Here is a 19,231-nt window from a genome sequence, read left to right on the forward strand (position 1 = left end):
ACATCAAAGTGCTATAAGACTATATCTTCCATATTTAATACTCAAATGATTGTCTGAAAATCCAGACATTGTTTAATATAAAATTATATTCATAACAAGTCTGCAAATAATTTTCCAATTTAGCCTCTAAAATATCAAATTTAGATTGAGACTATATATATATATATATATATATATATATATATATATACACACACACACACATATAGTTTTGTCAGTATACTTATCATGGGACATAAAGCCATTTCTGTCTGAAAACTGATTTTTCATAGACAAGTGCACTCTTTTCTGAAGCAGATAACATTATCAAGTCTTTATAATAAAGTTTTAGTCATCTATTATTTTTTTACTTTCCACTACATTTTTCTAAACTGAGTAAAATACAAACATCATTTTAAAGTAACTGAGGTACAGAGAGGTTGAATTACATATTCAATTGAGTGCTATGAGTAAAATATGAATTCTAGAAATATGAAATGTAGGCTACATCAGAGTTCACTGGCTGTGAAAGAAATCAGCGTTGGCTCTGAACAGACCAGTTGATCAGAATTCCAGTCCAGACTGGATGGGTGATTATGGAGATAAGCTTTACAAAGAGGTCTCCAGATCTAAGTCTGATAACTCCCAGCAGCCCTTCAAAGGTGAAGGTTGCATACCTCTTCCCACCCCCAATCCTGCCACCAGGTTCTGTCTCTCAAGCACATTCTCATTGTTTTTATGATGTGAAAATATGTGATATAAATATCATGTTTTAATATATTTCGAAGCTTCACTATAGTAGAATAAAGCCTTGGAAATGATGATATCTAGATTAAAAGCCAAATTCCAGCTGATTATAATAATCTCTACAGTAAAAATAAACATTCTGCTTTAGGGCTTGATTTGAGGATAATTAAATTTGTTTCAAAATGTGGCATAAAGACTAGTATGTAGACTTCCAAATAGATTAAAAAACATTGCTATTAAAAGAGATATAATCTCAGATTTGATTTATTGATCACTCAGAAATTGCTTATTAGCACACATCACATTGATGAATCAAACCTCGCCTATTAGGACACGCCCATTTGTATGTTTAAAATACTGAAGTGATTAATGTTACAAATATTTATTGAAAGACTTTATCTTTAAAATAAGTGAACTATTAAGAAAATAATCCTTGGCAATGTTTCCCATTTACCCATTTTCCAATTTTTTTTCTTCTGAGATCATGATCATTTAAAATGTTTCCCTTGAATGTTAAGGAAACATTTAGGAAAGGTCTGTTAAGAAAATATGTGTGGGACACAAACAACACAATTAAATTATTAAACCAGTAGCCTAATTGTTGAAAATTACAAATGTATTTAGAGTCACTGATGTAGGATTATATAAACCTCTTTAGCTAATGATTAAACAAGGTTGGTAAAATATATTCATCCATGTAAACTTTACCCCATTTTGAAAGTGCTAGTGTGTAAACAACAAAGCTGGAGTATTTGCCTGTATAAAACGTATAACCCTGAGATTTTGTAACAGACCTACTTCACCCCTTGAGGAAGTAACTCTTTTTGTAATATTTATTTAGGCAGGATTTCTTAGGTCACTGTTAAATAAATCTAGTTAAGCAAGAGTAATGCATGTTAAAAATTTAAGAATTCCTAACCACACACTCCATATTAACTTTCCTTTCTAGTATTTCCCCTGGCTGAGAAGTTTCAGGTTCTCAGATGTAGTGTGGTATAATAATTGATTATATATATAACTTTTTTAGTCTACTGCAAGTAGGTTAGGGGTTATAGACTTTTTGTTTCTCATTTATATAACAAAAATACTTTTTATCTTCCTCATAGGTGTTGTAGGAAATAATGTAAGTCTATGTATGTAAGACTTGAATAATAGTAAAAGAGGGACAGTGTGATCTTAATGTATTGTTAGTATAATGGTCACATTTCTTAGACTGATTATAAATTAATATGTTTGGTGATTGATGGTAGAGCATGCCATTTTAAATCATAAGTTTTACAGCAGCTAGGGGTTTGGAGATAGTTTAGCCCATCATGAAACCAAGGTTCAGAAAAATGTGGTGAGTTAATAAGTAAATAAGAATTAAAGACTGATATCCATGTTAAATTTTAGTCCCATTATTTCATGTTTCCCTTTAAAATACTTAACTTTATGACTATTTTAAAAATAACTTACTTTAGTTACGGAAGTAATAGAGTCTCCTGGGAGAATTCTTATAGTATTATAGATAAGGTTAAAGTGCACTTTCATTACCAAGCCAGTTCCACAACAACATTTTTTTTGGAAGAATGAGCAAATTTCATAGGGTGAATGTGCCTGTTTACATTAGGTTTAGTTAAAAATAATAGAAAAACCCAAAATGACAGTGGCTGAAACAAAACGTATTTTTTTCAGTACTGTATTCTAGAAATGCATATGGTGTCAATCAAGGCTGGGCTGGGGCTCTGAGGTGTTGGCGACCCTGCTCCTCTCTCTTGTCTTTCCATGGCAGTGGCCTTCCATTTAAATCAAAGTGGCAATTGGAGCAACAGTCATTACATTGCCTTCCAACTATAGGAAAAAAGTACCCTTCCTCTTTAAGTACACTGCCTAGAAGTGGTACATAATTTTCACAAGGATACTGTTTGGAAAAGTTAGTCATACGGACATAAATAGCTTCAAAAGAGAGTAGGAAAAGTAGTCTTTATTTCAGAAATCTACATGCCCAGGTAGCAACTGGGACTTTCATATTCACTGAAGAAAGAAAAACAGTGTCTACCATAGCCCAGAGGCAGCAAGAATTCTACTGCTATTACTCCGTTTTTCTGTTTGGCCAGATAGGTCCTAAAAACCTCAGCCATTATTAATAAGAGAGCCAGGCCTGGCAGAATACTAGGGGTTCCTTCTCTATTAGTGAATGGTGCCCAGAAATCTATTCTTTTGGCTATTTTCATGTCTGAATTTTTATCTTTCTCTCATAAACTATACCTGGGAACAATAACAACAATGCAATAAAACAGTAAGCTACAATTTATGAAATAAAATGAAGAACCAAATGATATTATATATATTTTATGGGCACACAAATATGTAAGTAAACTGTCGAAAATAACCTTGAAGAATGCATGCAAAGCTGGTAATGATGGTTACCTTTGGTGTTTTGGGATTGTGGTTGGTGATTAAGTTGGACTTCACTTATCTGTAATATTCTAAAGATTTACAATAAAACAAGAAGTATTTGGGGAGATGGGGGGAGTGGGGAGTTGACTTAAAATATGGAAAACTTTAGGAACTCTTGTGTGTCTTCACTGGATAATCACTGTTATCAGTCATAGATTTTGTTTGTGAGCAATAGAAGCCAATTTTAATGAACCGAGTCAAAAGGGTGATATATTGGAGGAGCACTGATTACCATAGATTTGAAGAGAAAGTTGAATAATTAGGCTATGTAGCAGGAATTTAGGGCAGCCACTACAACTCCAGCTGCTTGTCATCCTGGGTGTCTCTATGCTGTATATTCTCAGGAGGTGCAGTGACATTGGTCAAGCTTGAGGCATATTCATTGGCTGAGGTTTGGTGGGTAAAAGTTGTGATTAAGCAATTACCTTGATTGACTGTTCTAAGTTACAGAATGTGGAAAGAACCATTGCCCAAATAAAAATAAGGGTTCTTGCCTTGGTGTGTGTGGCTCAGTGGATTGAGTGCCAGCCTGCAACCCAAAAGGTCACAGGTTCAATTCCCAGTCTAGGACACATGCCTGGGTTGCAGGCCAGGTCCCCAGTAGGGGGTACACAAGAGGCAACCACACACTGATGTTTTTCTCCTCTCTTTCTCCCTCCCTTCCCCCTCTCTAAAAATAAATAAAACCTCTTTAAATAAATAAGGGTTCTCTTACCAAAGGGGAGGCATGTTGGAGAGGCAAAAAACAACAGGTGTCTACCAGTGCCACAGAAGACCACATACTGAAGTGTGTTTCATTCCCTCCACCATAATTTTAAGGATGTTTTATGGGTCTGTGGGGAAATGGTGTGTTGTGAGGCCACTGTTAATTCTCTTTGTTTTCACATAGGTCTTAATTTGGTTATATTGCAGTGAACCACATTGTTTAACAACTTTTCAGTACTTTTAAATTTCAATCAAAAAACTGTTTTCTTTATTGCTCTTGTTTGCTTAGCTAACTAGTCTCAAGCACGGGGTACATAGGCTAATGTTTACAACTATTTGCTACTCTTCTCTGGACAAAATCATACTTTCATATCTCATTAATTTCAGGCTTGGCTATGACACTGGCTTTGGACAATTAAATGTGAGTGGAAATAACACGTTTCTCTTACAAGCAGAACTCTAATAGCCAGGGTGTGGCCATGTTCTCTTTTCCCTCTACACAATAATCAAAGATGTTTTAGATAAAGGATGTTGCATCAGCTTCTGTGCTCCTTCCTCCAAGGTGAAGAGCCATAGTCAGCCTGTTATTGATGAACATCATTATTGAGAAATAAGCCTTTGTAATTGTAAACCATTGAGAATTGAATCATTCATTACTACACCGTAACCTAACCAGTCCTGACTGATGAACTTGTAAAACTAAGTGTCTGTTCAAACATCACAGAGAATTTCTAACTGATTCTTGTTTTAAATGTAACTGTAAGCAGGAAATTAGGTAGAAACTGACCAAGTGATAAGATTATCCTGTGAGCAATGGATAAACAACACATATTTAACCAGGCAAGCAACTGACAAAATAGATTTTATATTTCAGAGATTTAATGTAAGAGCAGTGCATAGGTATATTGTAATAAGGAAGACTCATTTTTGTACTGAATAATGAATTGAAAAATTTCTCAAATATCTGATTCTTTCCACTGGTACTAATAAGTATGTTTTAAGTGTGTACTTAGATGTTTAAATTATTAGTGGTTATTAATATCAAACCAAATCACATAAAGCTAGAAAAGCAAAAGCTGACGAGTTATGACCAATTTAAAGTGTTGCATTTCTAGATCAACAAAATCATTAGCAGGTGCCATAATGTACATGTCTATATTGATTTAATGAAACCTGATAGTCATCCATCTTTAATTCTTTACAAAAAGAAATAACCAGGTCCATTTTAGCTCTTCAATATTTTTCATGCCTATCCCTTTCTACCCTTACCAACAGCTGCTTTGAATCAGGGTCTCCATCACCTCTTCGTAAAGCTTTGTATTAGCCCCCTAATGAAGCCCTCCAGTGCTGCTGTCCTCCAACCTATGTTTCTCATAGCTACTGAAAGTTCTTTTTAAAACACAAACTTGACATTTTTATCTCCTCACATAAGACCCTCGTGATTCATCTCAAATGAGATTCTTGGACCCTCTTTATTATGTGGTTCAATGCTGCTTGACTGAGATTTTTGTTATAAATTTTCTTTAAAATTTACTTCAAGAGAAAGTCATTTCTCTCTTGAATTTCATTGTTGTCATTTTACAGTTCATATTTTTGATCATTTTCTTTTTCTTAGATAAATCCCTTCAACATTTCATAAAATAAAGGCTTGGAGATGATGAACTCCTTTAACTTGACCTTATCTGGGAAGCACTTTATCTGCCCTTCCATTCTAAATGATAGCTTTGCTGGATAGAGTAATCTTGGATGCAGGCCTCTCCTCATTTTTTGAATTCTTATTTCTTCATTCTGTTCTGATAGAATGTTTATTTCTTCCTTCTGCTCTAAATCATTGATTTGAGCCCCAATTTCCTTTCCTTCAATGTTGGTTCCCTGTATATTTTGCTTTATTTCACTTTGTATAGCCTTCACTTCTTTCTTTATTTTGCGACTCAAAATAGCATCCTGATTACTAGTGTATTGAACTCTGTCTACACCTGATAGGTTGGCTGGCTTTCATCACTTAGTCATATTTGTATTTTTTCTGGAGTTTTTATCTGTTCTTTCATTTGGGGTACTTTTTTTTTGTCTAGGAGCAACCCGTTAACTAGTAAGTGGCAGAGGCTTAGGTATTTGCCAGGGTGGAGCAACCCACATCACCGCACTGCAGAGCTGTAGGTGGGGGAGGGATCCAAGAGGAAACAATGCTACTTGCTCAGTTCTTGGCAGGCTTTCAGTCACTTCCCCTGCTACCCACAAGCATATTGGGCCCTCTGGTGCTGATTCCCAGGTGGTAGGTTTGTATATGTTCTAGGACCCTGTGGGTTTCTCCAATGAACTCTCCTGTGAGGCTGGAAGTTTCTCCCACTGACACAACACCCACAGGTTTTTTCACTCAGAGATTTTGAGGCTTTATTTCCTTGCACATTGGAACTGTGGGTTGCATGGTCTGTCTTTCTCCCCAGTTGTTCCTCTTGGTTTATCCTCATGCAAATGTGGGACCAACCTGCTCCACTAGCCGCCACATTGCTGTGAGTCCTCTCTGCCCAGGCTGCCCATCTCCACCCCTCCTACTGTTCTAGATGAATATTTCCTTAATTCCTTGGTTGTCGGACTTCCATACAGTTCAATTTTCAACTGGCAATTCTGGTTGCTTTTTGTTTTTAAATTTGTTGTTGTCCTTCTTTTGGTTGTGTGAGGAGGCACAGTATATATATACCTACACCTCCATCTTGGCCAGAAGTCTCTCTCTTGAATTCTTAATGCTTTCTTTTATGGGACAGAGATAACCTAGTTCCTTTTTTTACCTTGATTATCTCCAATCATAAAGCTAAACTTAATACTCTGTTCCAGTAATTAATTGCCTTAGGTATATAGTATTTTAATTTTCTTACATAAGATAAATAAATTGTACTTAAATTATAGTAAATTTAAAATTATTGTGGGTAGTGGTGATTATAAATATATTGAATTTTTGTGGTGTAATAAAAGAATAAAAGGGGAATGTAAATGAAATTAACTATCTGCATGAGTATTAAAATGGGTATATTATTTAGAGAAGTTATTCCAATCATTTGTAAATAAAGACTATAATTGCATGAAATTAAACTGAGAAAGCTAGTAGATTAGTATAATTGTGTAAGATTTATAATAATTGTGTATAATGTGTATATATATGGTCTTAGTGTTATTATTGATGGACCGAGAGTGTTCTAAATGTATTTTTTATTTAATATATTATAACTGAAGACATGTTTTTTACAGGACATTAACAAGCACTTCTAAAGACCTGCAAGATAATTTTCTGAAGGCTCTGGCAGTGAGAGAAGAAGACAATCGCAATGGGAAAGTGAGTGTGAGTACATTTCATCCAACAACTAAACATGTACACTGAAGGCACAAGTTAGTATATAATATGTAATTAGTTCATAATGTAACTTTTAATATCTTCCCCCAAAAGTAATTCATGAAGGACATAATATAGCTTTTTATTATTCATATATTATAGAAATGTATGTATATTTTTATTCCAATTTATATCTGTAGAAGTAACCAAATGGTGAAAATAAAGGATTCAGTATTTCTATTGCAGAGAAAATACCTATATTTGGCAGACTGACTGTACTAGTCCCTCATTAAAACTCCTGCTTCTTTCAACCTGACTCCTCCTAGTAGGCTTCTTGAAGTGACAACATCACTTCTTCCCAAGTTGTGCCCCCACCTACCTAAGTTCATTCTACCTCTATCAAATAGTCCTAGAATCTTCTCTGTAGTTCCTCCCTGGGAGATGTAATAGAAACCACATAATGAGAGACATGGTCTTGTTTTATTTAAATATGCTACTTTCAAATATGTCAATTTACTATGTGGAATACTATTTACTTTTACCTTTTGTTAATATGATATTAGTGATAACAGTCTTCTGTGAGTCTTAAAATGTTCCAAGTCAAGAATACAGTTTCATGCTGAAACTATAATAAGTGACTTCCAGAAAAGTAATGATAGTAATGTGATAAAAAATTTAGAGCAATGGCAAAAAAAAATATGTGTATAAGGAAGTTTATTTTACCAGAGTTTTTTCAATAAAAAGTTGAAATTTTTCTGACATTCACGTCCCTTGAAAAATTTACATATAAAATTGTCAATGTACTTTATATAAAAAAAAGGTAGTTTGGCTATATAATTGTATAGAATGAAGTTGGACTTGAAATCAGGGAAAGTGTCTTGAAGGAAGTGGGCTGAGTGAGATTTAAAGATGTGAAGTTGGAAATATGGGCAGAGACTGGATTCTGGAGGATTTTGCAAATCACAATAGCAAAGTTTGAAATCTTTTCAGTTTTAGAAAGAGCAGGTAGAAAGATTAAAAGGAAGGCAGAAAAGTGTGGTGTCATGGGAATCTATGATAAGGATTTTCAAGAAGCAGCAATCAATCATTAGTGATCAAGCAGGATAAGGGCTAAAAAAATCTATTCTCTTTGGCAACATGCATATTTTGAAGAAATCCAGTCACAGAAATGTAAACTTCAGCATAGGGAATATAGTCAACAATATTATAAAAACTATCTACGCTGTGAGGTGTAGGTACTAGAAATATCAGGATGGTCCCCTCATAAGTTACATAAATGTCTGATCACTATGTTGTACAACTGAAACTAATTCAATATTGTATACCAACTGCAATTTGAAAAGTTAAAATTAATTTTTTAAAAACAATTTGACAAGAACAAATTTTGTCCATAATAAGGATAGAAATCAGTTTCCATAGGGTTGAAAACATGCTTCACGTTAGACATCAGCTCCACCAAAGAAGTGCCTTAAGCAATGTAAGTCCATGTTTTTTTTACCACAATGGTATATGCTTCCTATCAAATTCTACTGAATATAAGTCAAATCACTTCACTTTTCACCATTTCAAGTTATCATTTAGTTGATTTAAATTCTCATTATGTCTTAAATAAATTACTATAATGGCCTCCTAAATGACACACTTAGTGCATTTTTTTGCCCACCTTTCATCCATTTTTAAATCACTTGACACATATTGCTTGTGCACCTGCTCAAACCCGAAACTGTTGTAGTCACTTGGGCACTGGGGCACTGCAGATTTTATGACCTTAAAGAGTTTATATTTTAGAAAAGAAGACAAAAATAAGTAATCAAAATAAAAGTGGAACAATTAATTTCAGCTCTGGAAAGATGCTTTAGAGAACATCAAATTAGAAAATTGAATAGAGAGCAATCAAATAAAGTGTACTTGGTTGCTTTCAACTGCTATATACAGAAAAATCACTTGGAGGAGGTAACATCTTTGGGTCTTGAATGAAATGGAGAAGATAACCATGAAATATGAAGGGAGATACACCCCAAACATAAATATCTCAGAGAGAGAGAGAGAGAGAGATATTCCAAGAAGGAACAACATATTAAAATCTCCTGAGATAAAAGAAATAGAGGCATATTCAAGAGATGAGAAGGAATATAGTTGTTGAAGGGGATAATAAAGACAGATGCAGTCAGAGAGGACCAGGAACCAGATCATATGGGTTTTAAGAAAATTTTATTTTATTCTTTAATTTGTATATTTATTCTTTTATTATTATAATGGAAAGTTGATGGATGATCTTTAGCAAAGAAATGACCTAATCTTGTTTTACACTTCAGAAAGATTGATCTCGCTGCTGCTGTGCCGGGAGGGAGATGGGGGAAAGAGATTTAGAGCACAGGCAAGGAAGTGTTAGGAAGCTCTTATAAATGACCAGCAAGAGATGAAAATGGAAAACTGTGGTAGTAGTTGAGATACAGGAGGACATCATGTTTATGTTTTGGAGCAAGAGCAGACAAAACTTACTGATGAATTGTATGTGAAATATTAAAGAGGAAATTAGAATGACTTTTAGGTTTTTGGCTTAAACAAGCAGGTGGATGAGTTGGCACTTTGACATGGACACTTTTGAAGAATGTTTATTTCTGGAATCAATAATGAAATAGTTCTGTTTTGGCTATATTAATTTTGTGATGCCTATTTGATATCCAAATGGAGAAGTTGATTAGTCATTTACATATATTGATCTGGAACCTAGTGGAGAAGTCCTGGCTAAAATAAAAATCTAAATAAAAAGTTATCATCATCTGAATGGTATGAAAGTCATGACCTTGCAAAAGTTTACTAGGCAGAGAGTATAGGTAAAAAAGACTGAAGTCCTGTGAAAACTCTTTAGGACACCTCCACATTTAGAGATCTGGAATGTGTGAAAGAGCCAGATAACAATACCAGGAAGTAGTATGCATGAAGAAAATCAACTGAGAGCAATGCTACAAATGTGGGAGAAGAAAAAAATTTCAAAAAAAAGAGAATGCTCACCAATTCAAATGCTGCTGAGAGGTTAAATGCGATGATATATTAGTTTTCCATGACTGCTGTAACCAATTGTCACAGGGTGGGTGGCTTACAACAAAGGGAATTTATTGTCCACAGTTGTGGAGGCTGGAAGTGGGAAGTCGATGTGTCGGCAGAACCATGCTTCCTCCGAAGCATCTGGGAGGGCATCCGTTCCATGCCTTTGCCTTAGCTTCTTTGGCAGCAATCATTGGTGTTTCTTGGTTTGTGGAGATATCACTAATCTCTGCCCGCATCATCACATGACATTCTCCCTGTGCAATGGATGTGTCTTCTGTTCTTATAAAGACAGACATGCCAGATTACCCATGCCCCCAAATCGAATATGACTCAATCTTAATTTTACTACATCTACAATGATGCTATTTCCAAAGAAGGTCATATTCAAAGGTACTAGAGGTTAAGACCTAAACATAACTTTGGGGGGTGCATAATTTAGCCCACAACAAATGATTATAAGTTAACTATTGTTTATGGCTGGATAAATAAATATATTGGTAAGGGCTACTCCAGTGGAGGGCTATGGTTAAATATTTCATTGGAGTAAGTAGGGAGAAGGAAAATGTGTACAAGTGAAGATAGGAGAAGCGATTGTTTTTTTAGAATATTTAAGTGAAGTGTAGCATAAATATTATGCAACAAATGGTGTAGAGCCTGAAGTCTAGGAAGTTCAAGTTGTTGTGTTTTAAGAAGGATATTAGCTTGTTTCTTACATTAGTGGGAATGATCAGGTACACAGATAAGTATTGGTGACATAGGGGAGAAAGGGAATCCTTGCCGGAGAGAATTCCTTAAAAGAAGGGTGGGACCCAGAGCACCAGAGAAGAGCTTGCCTTTGAGAGGGACAGAAGCGGCTGGCATGGTTACAGCCAGAGCGAAAAAAGAGGCGATGGGCATTTCCACCAAGTAGGTGGGGGGATTTGGGAAAGTGAGATAGCTCTCTGGAAAGTTCATACCTATTTTCTCTATATTGTCACTCCAAATGTTTAATCACACCATTATGATTCTTTTTGCTCTAGAGAAGTTTCTAAATTTAAGTTTTATTCAGAATGCTAAATAGCATAAAATGTTGGGTGTGTGGTTATTGATTTGGAAACTAGAATTTTGTCAGTCTCATAGCTTGCTAACTGTTAAGTATAACATATGGTCACTTATTTGTGCCTTTGAATTTATTGTATTATTACAATCAGCACAATACATATTTTTATATCGAGTTGGAACTTAAAGCTTAATTTTCAATTTTCTACCCTTGTGTTAAAACAGACTCCAAGTGGTTTTATAGCATACCATTTACAACAGAATATAACATATTTTAGAAAGATCTAATTAGGGTCATAATCTTATTTAAAAGCCATTTACCAAATGGATATACTTTTTAAAACAGTAGTTCTATAAAATATGCAATATTCATGAGATTTAAATTTATATTAATTTGCTGTCAGCAGAAACCATATGTGAATTTTATGAGGTCTGAAGTCTCTGAGGGAAGTGACTGTTTCCTAAGCATTAGCATTTCTCTACATAAAGTGTAAGTGCAAAATAAATGGAGAACTTCAGCCAAGAGGCACATTTGCTGCTCTTTTTCTTTCATCTGATTGAGACTACGTACAAGAAAAATTATGATATGGTTTCAGAACTGACATAAGTTGACCTGTGTGGCCTAATAAGGCTTGAAGCACTAATTCCATAGCAATTTTCCTAGGGAATTTTCTTTAAATGTAACTAGGACATTAGAATATTAGATATTCTTTCCTACACATTTTTTATTTTACTTTATTTTTTAAGCAGTTATTCCAGTTTGCAAATGCTATTTGTAGAATTGAATCTTGTTCTGTATGTCCTCTTCCTCACTAATTGCAAAATTAATTCATTAGTTTTCTGCATTTAGGCCTTGAATTTATTCTCTTCTATAGAGCCTGGTGCTCTGGGAAACAGTATTCCTTTCTGTCCCCCATCCCCTCCCTGTATTTTCAATGCTTAAGGTATAGAAGTGTTTGCTTATTAATACCATTCCCACTGAGCTACTGCTTCGACATGTAGTCTTAAGCTGTGTCTTGGGAAGGAACTGGGTTATATGAAAACTTTATAAGCTTGTATAACTGCTTACTTAAAGAAAAAAATCTTAAATATGTACTTCCTTAAAGCTTGTCATGATTCAAAGCATCAGACCCTTTTGTCATAGTTATTGTCTAGATAAATTGTATTTTTAAAAGCTTGTAACCAATCCAGAGTTAACCTAACTTAATCTAAGAATCAATATTATTTCATGAATGCCTCTGAATTTCATATACAGAGTGGGCAAATGTAGGTTTACAGATGTGAGCATGCAAAGTGCAGTTTATTCTTGTATTATTATTTACTAGTTATTGTATTATACAAACAACTGAAAACTTACTTTTGTCTCATTCTGTACAATATATATTATGTATTTATATATTAATTATGTCTACTTGTTAATACACATATTAATATATACATATAGTCAGCACTATATAGAAACACATCTATATTTCTTTTCATCTTTTCTGAAACACTGCTTCAAATGATTATGATGTTCCATGCATTTAGTTTAGACAAAAGATTGAGCTTTATGTGCAGTGCATGTACAAAAATATTTTAAAAGATTAGTTGTGTAGTACTTCAAATGGCAGGTGCAGGGAATGTTTTTCCTCCTAATATAACTACTTAATTTTATTTTAAATGTGAACCATTTGTGTACAAATACATTTCTGCCTTATATATTTTATATTTTAAAATTCCTTAAAGACTAAAATGATTAACTATTTCCTACTCACATGTAAGCAGATTTCTTGTTGCCTGACTGCTCATGATATGATGTTCTTAACTCTGCCACCACAGTGAGGTATGAATTAAGTGCATGTTTATGACAAGTGCTTGGAAAAGCACATGCAACAGGCCTGGCTCTGGGTATCCAGAAACTCACAGCAGTGTTGCAAATCATCGTCCTGCAGGTGGATATAAAATAAATCACAGAAAACTGAAGCATTGTGTTAATATGTGAGGTATTACAAAATGCATTTTCTCAGAAAAATCAGTAAAAATGTCAAAAAGCTTAAATATTTAAATGAAGCTGAGACTAAGTATATTTTTCTTGTGATTTCTAGTCTTGATAGAAACAGTAGAATTACAAAGAATGCTTGAATGAAGATGTAACATCTTGAGAGCACTTCATGTGTATGAGAGAGACTAAGGAAAATTTAGAGGCTCATGTGTGATGACTGTATGATAAAAAAGACTACATAGACATTAAACAAGTGAAATGGATTATTCTGAGACAAAAATTTCCAATTTCTAAGCTACTCTGAGATATTTATATAGTTCATCAATCTCTTTTCTTTCCTATCCTGGTGTCTATGACATAATTATCTTATAGTTTCCATACTGTCTTCTGACTTGCACCTTGAACCTTACCTGACTTGAACCTTATACCTGCACTTGACCTGCATTGCCTTTCTTACGGTATATACACATTTTCCTTTGGTGAGTCATTGAGACCCATGAACTCACTGGCTATATACTTCTTGCTACCAAAACAAAGGCCTAGATATTTGCTAGCCACCTGTTCATTAATTTATTTAATTATGCTTTAAATGGTGATATTGGGTTCTGTACCAGGCATTGTACTACTAGCTTGCGGAGATACAGTGGATAGCACGTGCCTTAGGGAGTTTAGAGTTGCTTGGGGAAAAGAGTGTAGTTAAGTAAGCACACCAATAAAAATTGAAATTGTGGTAGGTGGTGTGAAGGAAAAACAAAAAATTCTGTGTATAATCAGATCAGGAGATACTATGATCAGATTTTCAGATAGAAAAGATCAGTTTGGCTTCAGTATAGAAAATAAATTATAGGGAGAATAGAGTAGATATCAATAAATGTATTGTGAGTGCAGATAAGAGGAAATGAGGAGATAGCATGGGCCAGGAAGAGGATAGGGATGATGATGAGAAGATGCTTGATTTGAGAACTGTTGAAGAGGTAAACTAGGCAGGCTGTGGTGGCAGGATCTGGCTCAGGAGGGGGCTGGAGCAAAGGGAGGGCGGCGGGTAACGGGACCTTCACAGCTGGGTAGAGGTGCTTCCACTCTTTGAGACATGGTGCACTCAAAGCTCAGAAATGGGGTGCAGAGAGCGTGAATCTGATTTGGGACATACTGAGTTTGACTGGCTTTTGACAAAAGTTGTTGAAATACAACTTTTAGTAGATTGCTGGAGAAAAAGATCTCTTGGACTTAGCCCCAAGTTTATCTGCGTATTGCTATACCTTAGTTACTTACATTTAATATACAACTAAATTAAATACCTTTTCCTCTTCCACTCCTCAGATCTCGCATCCAGTTAGTCACCAAGTCCAGTCAATTCTACCTGGAAAATATTTCTCAAATGTATGTGGGGAAGAGGGTAAGAAAGCCAAATAGGTGAGCACCAGCCAGCGTAGACATGGAGACATTGGCATTGCCTCGGAGAGGATGGGTATCCATGAAAAAACTTAGACAAACATTTGCTATGATCAGATATGTATTTTAAAAGTACACTGGCAGCAGTATATGAGAGTAAGCATGTGTCGGATGGTTGGGGTGATGATATATGAGACAGGGAGGTTAACTGAGGCCTTTGTAGCATTTCAGACAATAGATAATAAAGGGCTAGGATAAAGAAATGACAGAATGAATGGTGGGAAAAAGACAACTTTGAGTAATTTGGGAGGTAATTGCAAAGTATGTTCATTGTTTTAAGGAAGGAAAAGATGAGAAGGAATTTTTGAGTTCGATCCACATTCTCCTATTTGGGGTAATCAATGGAGTATATACAGTTGATGATCATTTTTTTAATGGGAAGAGAAGTGTGATTCTGGCTTTAGGAGATTTAGTGTGATTTGGGGTGGAGCATAGAAGTTGGAGGTATCTACACTCAAATTCCAGATTTAGTATTTATCCCACATTATAGGTTGCATAAGGATGATACCAGTTTTGTGAGCCATGATGCCCTGCTCTGTAATGGAGAGATTAAGAGTACTTTCATCTTAATATTGAGAATTTTACAGAAAATGCAGGTTAAACGCGTGGTACTTACATGGTACATGACAAGTATTTAATACATAGTACAACTTCTGTAGTAAAAGAAAATTATTGTTAGAGCTATGATTAGGAATAAAATAGAAAATTTTAAAAATATGCAATACTTTTGTTGATAATTTTTTAAGGGAAGCATTGAGTGATTTTGAGTCTCCTTTTAGAAAACATGGTTGAATGTGTTCCCTGTGAAAATCAGGTACTTAATAGTAATAGATCTTATTAAAGATCTAAAGATTATTGGTCATAGGCAAGACATCACAACAATCAGAATATTAAGAAAAAACACTTTATGTTATAGAAATTTTTATGTTCTGGGAAACCAAATTCCATTTTATAAATTTTCTACTCTGTGCAAACCACCTTGCTATTGCCATAAACAAAGATGGAAAAGACGTGGGTGCTTCCCACAGTGTTTCTGATGTGGTACCACTGGGTAACTCATTTAAGTGGCTACGGGGCAAGGTGGGGTGGGGTGGGCGAAGCTGTACTTTTCAGATTGCAGTAAACTAAGACTCATGAGGATTGTAATGCAAGGTCACATGCTGTTCCCGCCTGGGAAAGTGGAACCCGTTGACACTTATTTTCCCACTGAATGTTGACTATGTAAATAGTTAGGTGGCCGACTAATTTGGGCTTTGAAATGTGCATTATTGAAGCTGGTATAAAAACACTGCTTATGGCTTTTTCTTCAGTCATTCAAAGAAACCAGTGTACGTGGGTCGAGGAAAACCTATGAATTAGGCAGGTCTTAATATGCCCATTTCCTGTGTTGAAATCTCTATGAAACATAAGACGGCGTTGTATGTAACCAGCAACATTGCGCTGACATGATCTTTTCCCTCCTTGATGTTTTCCAACTTCTATAAAATGTTCCCTTTTAAGAAAATGAAGGTATTATATGGATGTTTATTTCCTTTTTAATCGAACCCATGCTTGTCCACTAATAGACCCTTATGGAAATTACATGACTCATACAATCTTACCTTCATTTTAAACAAATTACATCAATGTTTGTGGAAAATAAATGCACATCAATTTCCATTTCACCAAAAAATGTATAGTTGAAGAGATATTTAATTTTTTTATTCCCTGGTTTAAAATATGATGGAGAGGCAGTTAGAAACTCTATAGAGTTTATGGAGCCATATTTATCTGAGTTTGGGTTCTTGGATTCTCCACTGATTACTAGCTAAACGCAGGTTCCTCAACTCTACAGAGTCTGATTTTCTTCATTCACAATGCAGTGATAATAGTTATCATACAGCTAAGATCCTTCTAGAATAAAATTATGTAATGTTTAAAGCACAGATAAACCAAATTCTTAGTTGATGTTCAGTAAATTATAAATAATGTGTATTGTATTAATTCAGGTTTTCTAGAAGCAGAGCCTAATATGCAGATTTTGGTGCAAGTGATTTGGTGAGAAAGTTCTCCCTTGTGAAGCCCACTATGGGCAGGAGGGAAGCATGATAGCGTAGTAGAGGACAAACTGATCCAGTTCATGCCCCTGAGCTCCCTGTGTGATCAGGTGGTTTCAGTGGAAATCTAACCTCAGTGATTCACACAGGGAGCTCTGGAGTGTGAATTGCATCAGTTTGTTCTGCCTTGAGGCAAGGGGGATGTGCTTATACATGCTTTTTTGCACCTTTCCTGTTTCCATCAATTAATCACCAGCCGCCACAGGGGTTTTGGAGGAAAGGGAGTACAGTGACTCCTGTCAACTAAGGGCTGTCCTTTTGAGGAGAGTGCAGGTGCGAACCATTAGCCTTTAACACCTGCAGCATCTGGAGATGGGCAGGCGGACTAGCCTAGGAAAAGGGGACCAGGCGGGACACCACCACTGTGCACTGCAAATACAAAAGCTTAGTTTTTGCCATTTTTGAAAGAAATGAATGTCACTCTTTCAATAATATAATATCATATAGACAAATATTTTTAAAAATATTTAAATTAATCATTTCTGTAATAAAGTTTAATTGTTTCTTTAGTATAGCATTTATCAATCATTGTATATGAAAGTTACTTATTTCTTCAGTGTCCCATTTCCATAGTCATTTGAAGTAAAATAAAATGTATTTACTGCGAATCCATCTTCATCTACAAGTAATCAGAAGTACAAACATGGTTTTCAGGTCCAGAATTTTTGCATATATAATAAACTTTGCCATTTAAATCTTACATACACTAGTACATGTTCCTATATAGAACAGGTGTTGTTTTGTTTGGACTGACAGAATCAAACCTGACTATACTCATAAATGAGCAACTGGCATCATGTCTGGGTGCATTCACAAAAAATATGTCTGCAATTATAAGTAATAACTACTATGGTAATGAACAGAGATAGAATTTATTACTTTCTGAACACTAGGCATTTTCAGATATAGTGCAAATTTTTGGATGCCTTTGAAGGCTCTTGTAGACTACAGAAAACAGTAAAGTTGATTAAAGGTCGCCAAGAGATGCTCAATATTGTTAGCTATGAGAGAGATGCAAATTAAAACCACAATGAGATACCACTTTACACCAGTCAGAATGACCATCATAAACAAAGAAACAAACAACAAATGTTGGAGAGGTTGTGGGGAAAAGGGGTCCTTAGTTCACTGTTGGTAGGATTGCAGACTGGTACAACCATTATGGAAAACAGTATGGAATTTTCTCAGAAAAATAAAAATCGACCTGCCTTTTGACCCAGCTAGGGTCAATTCCACTGCTAGGATTATATCCCAAGAATCCTAAAACATCAATTTCAAAGAACCTATGCACCACAATGTTCATAGCAGCACAATTTACAATAGCCAAGAGTTGGAAGCAACCTAGGTGCCCATCAGTAAATGAATGGATCAAAAAATTGTGGTACATATACACAATGGAATTCTATGCAGCAGAGAGAAAGAAGGAGCTACTACCCTTTGCAACAACATGGATGGAACTGGAAAGCATTATGCTGAGTGAAATAAGCCAGGCACTGAAAGACAAATACCATATGATCTCACCTTTAACAGGAAGCTAAACAACAAAACAAACAAGCAAGCAGAATAAAAACAAAGACACTGAAATAGAGAACAAGTGGGCAGCGACCAGAGGGGAGAGGGAAGGGAATTTAAAGGGAAAAATGGGGAGGGATTTGGAGGAACAAGTATGAAAGACACAGGAATGAGGACGGGGGGTGGGGGGGAGGAAATGGGAGGGAGGTGGGGAGATGGGGCAGGGGGGGCTGGGATGGGAGAAATAGACAAAAAAAACTGTACTTGAAAAATAACTAAATAGAATTTTTAAAAAAAGGTCGCCAAAATTTGAAAAATGAATCTCTATGTTACATTGTGGAGTTATTTTATTCCAATGTTTTATGCAAATAAGTTACCTTAGATATTTGTCTAATAGTGAAGTGCAGTAAGATTGTTTAGGGCCAAGGGTGTCTAACCTGCAGCCCCCGGGTCACGTGCAGCCCCACATGGCTGTGACTGTGGCCTAACACAGAACTGTAAATTTACTTAAAACAGTATGATATTGTTTTGTGATTTCATGTTGTAACGCATGTAATATGTGGCCCAAGACAATTCTTCTTCCAGTGTGGCCCAAAGATGCCAAAAGGTTGGACACCAGAGATATTAATTTCCTATGAATGCATCATTCCTTTTTATAAATAAAAATAGAACTAAAAATGACAAAAAAGCCCATTGACTTATTTACAACAAATATGCTGATAGCAAAAGTTTACCTGAGCTTTCAAGTTCACAGTTCCTTAACCACCAAGCTAAAATCCACAAAGTTATGAAGTTGAAAGGATTTTTAAAAATTTGAAATAAAGTAATTTTGCAATGAAACCTAACCTTATGTGAGGTAATTTGTGGATTTTATCTCATTCGGTGTTAACATTCCTTTAGTTC

General features: G+C 35.3%; 1 protein-coding gene across 1 annotated transcript in view; it reads left to right on the top strand.

Annotated features, from left to right (window-relative positions):
• Nucleotides 1–19,231, top strand: part of CFAP299 (cilia and flagella associated protein 299) — a 514,965-nt gene that overhangs the window by 196,782 nt on the left and 298,952 nt on the right. Inside the window, exon 3 of the mRNA XM_053655679.1 lies at nucleotides 7,114–7,204. Within this exon, the coding sequence (XP_053511654.1) occupies nucleotides 7,114–7,204 (91 nt within the window). The remainder of the gene's footprint in view (nucleotides 1–7,113; nucleotides 7,205–19,231) is intronic.

This window comes from Artibeus jamaicensis, unplaced genomic scaffold (genome assembly GCF_021234435.1).
Source record: "Artibeus jamaicensis isolate MK-2021 breed Jamaican fruit bat unplaced genomic scaffold, CSHL_Jam_final scaffold_1031, whole genome shotgun sequence".
Classification (NCBI taxonomy): Eukaryota; Metazoa; Chordata; class Mammalia; order Chiroptera; family Phyllostomidae; genus Artibeus; species Artibeus jamaicensis.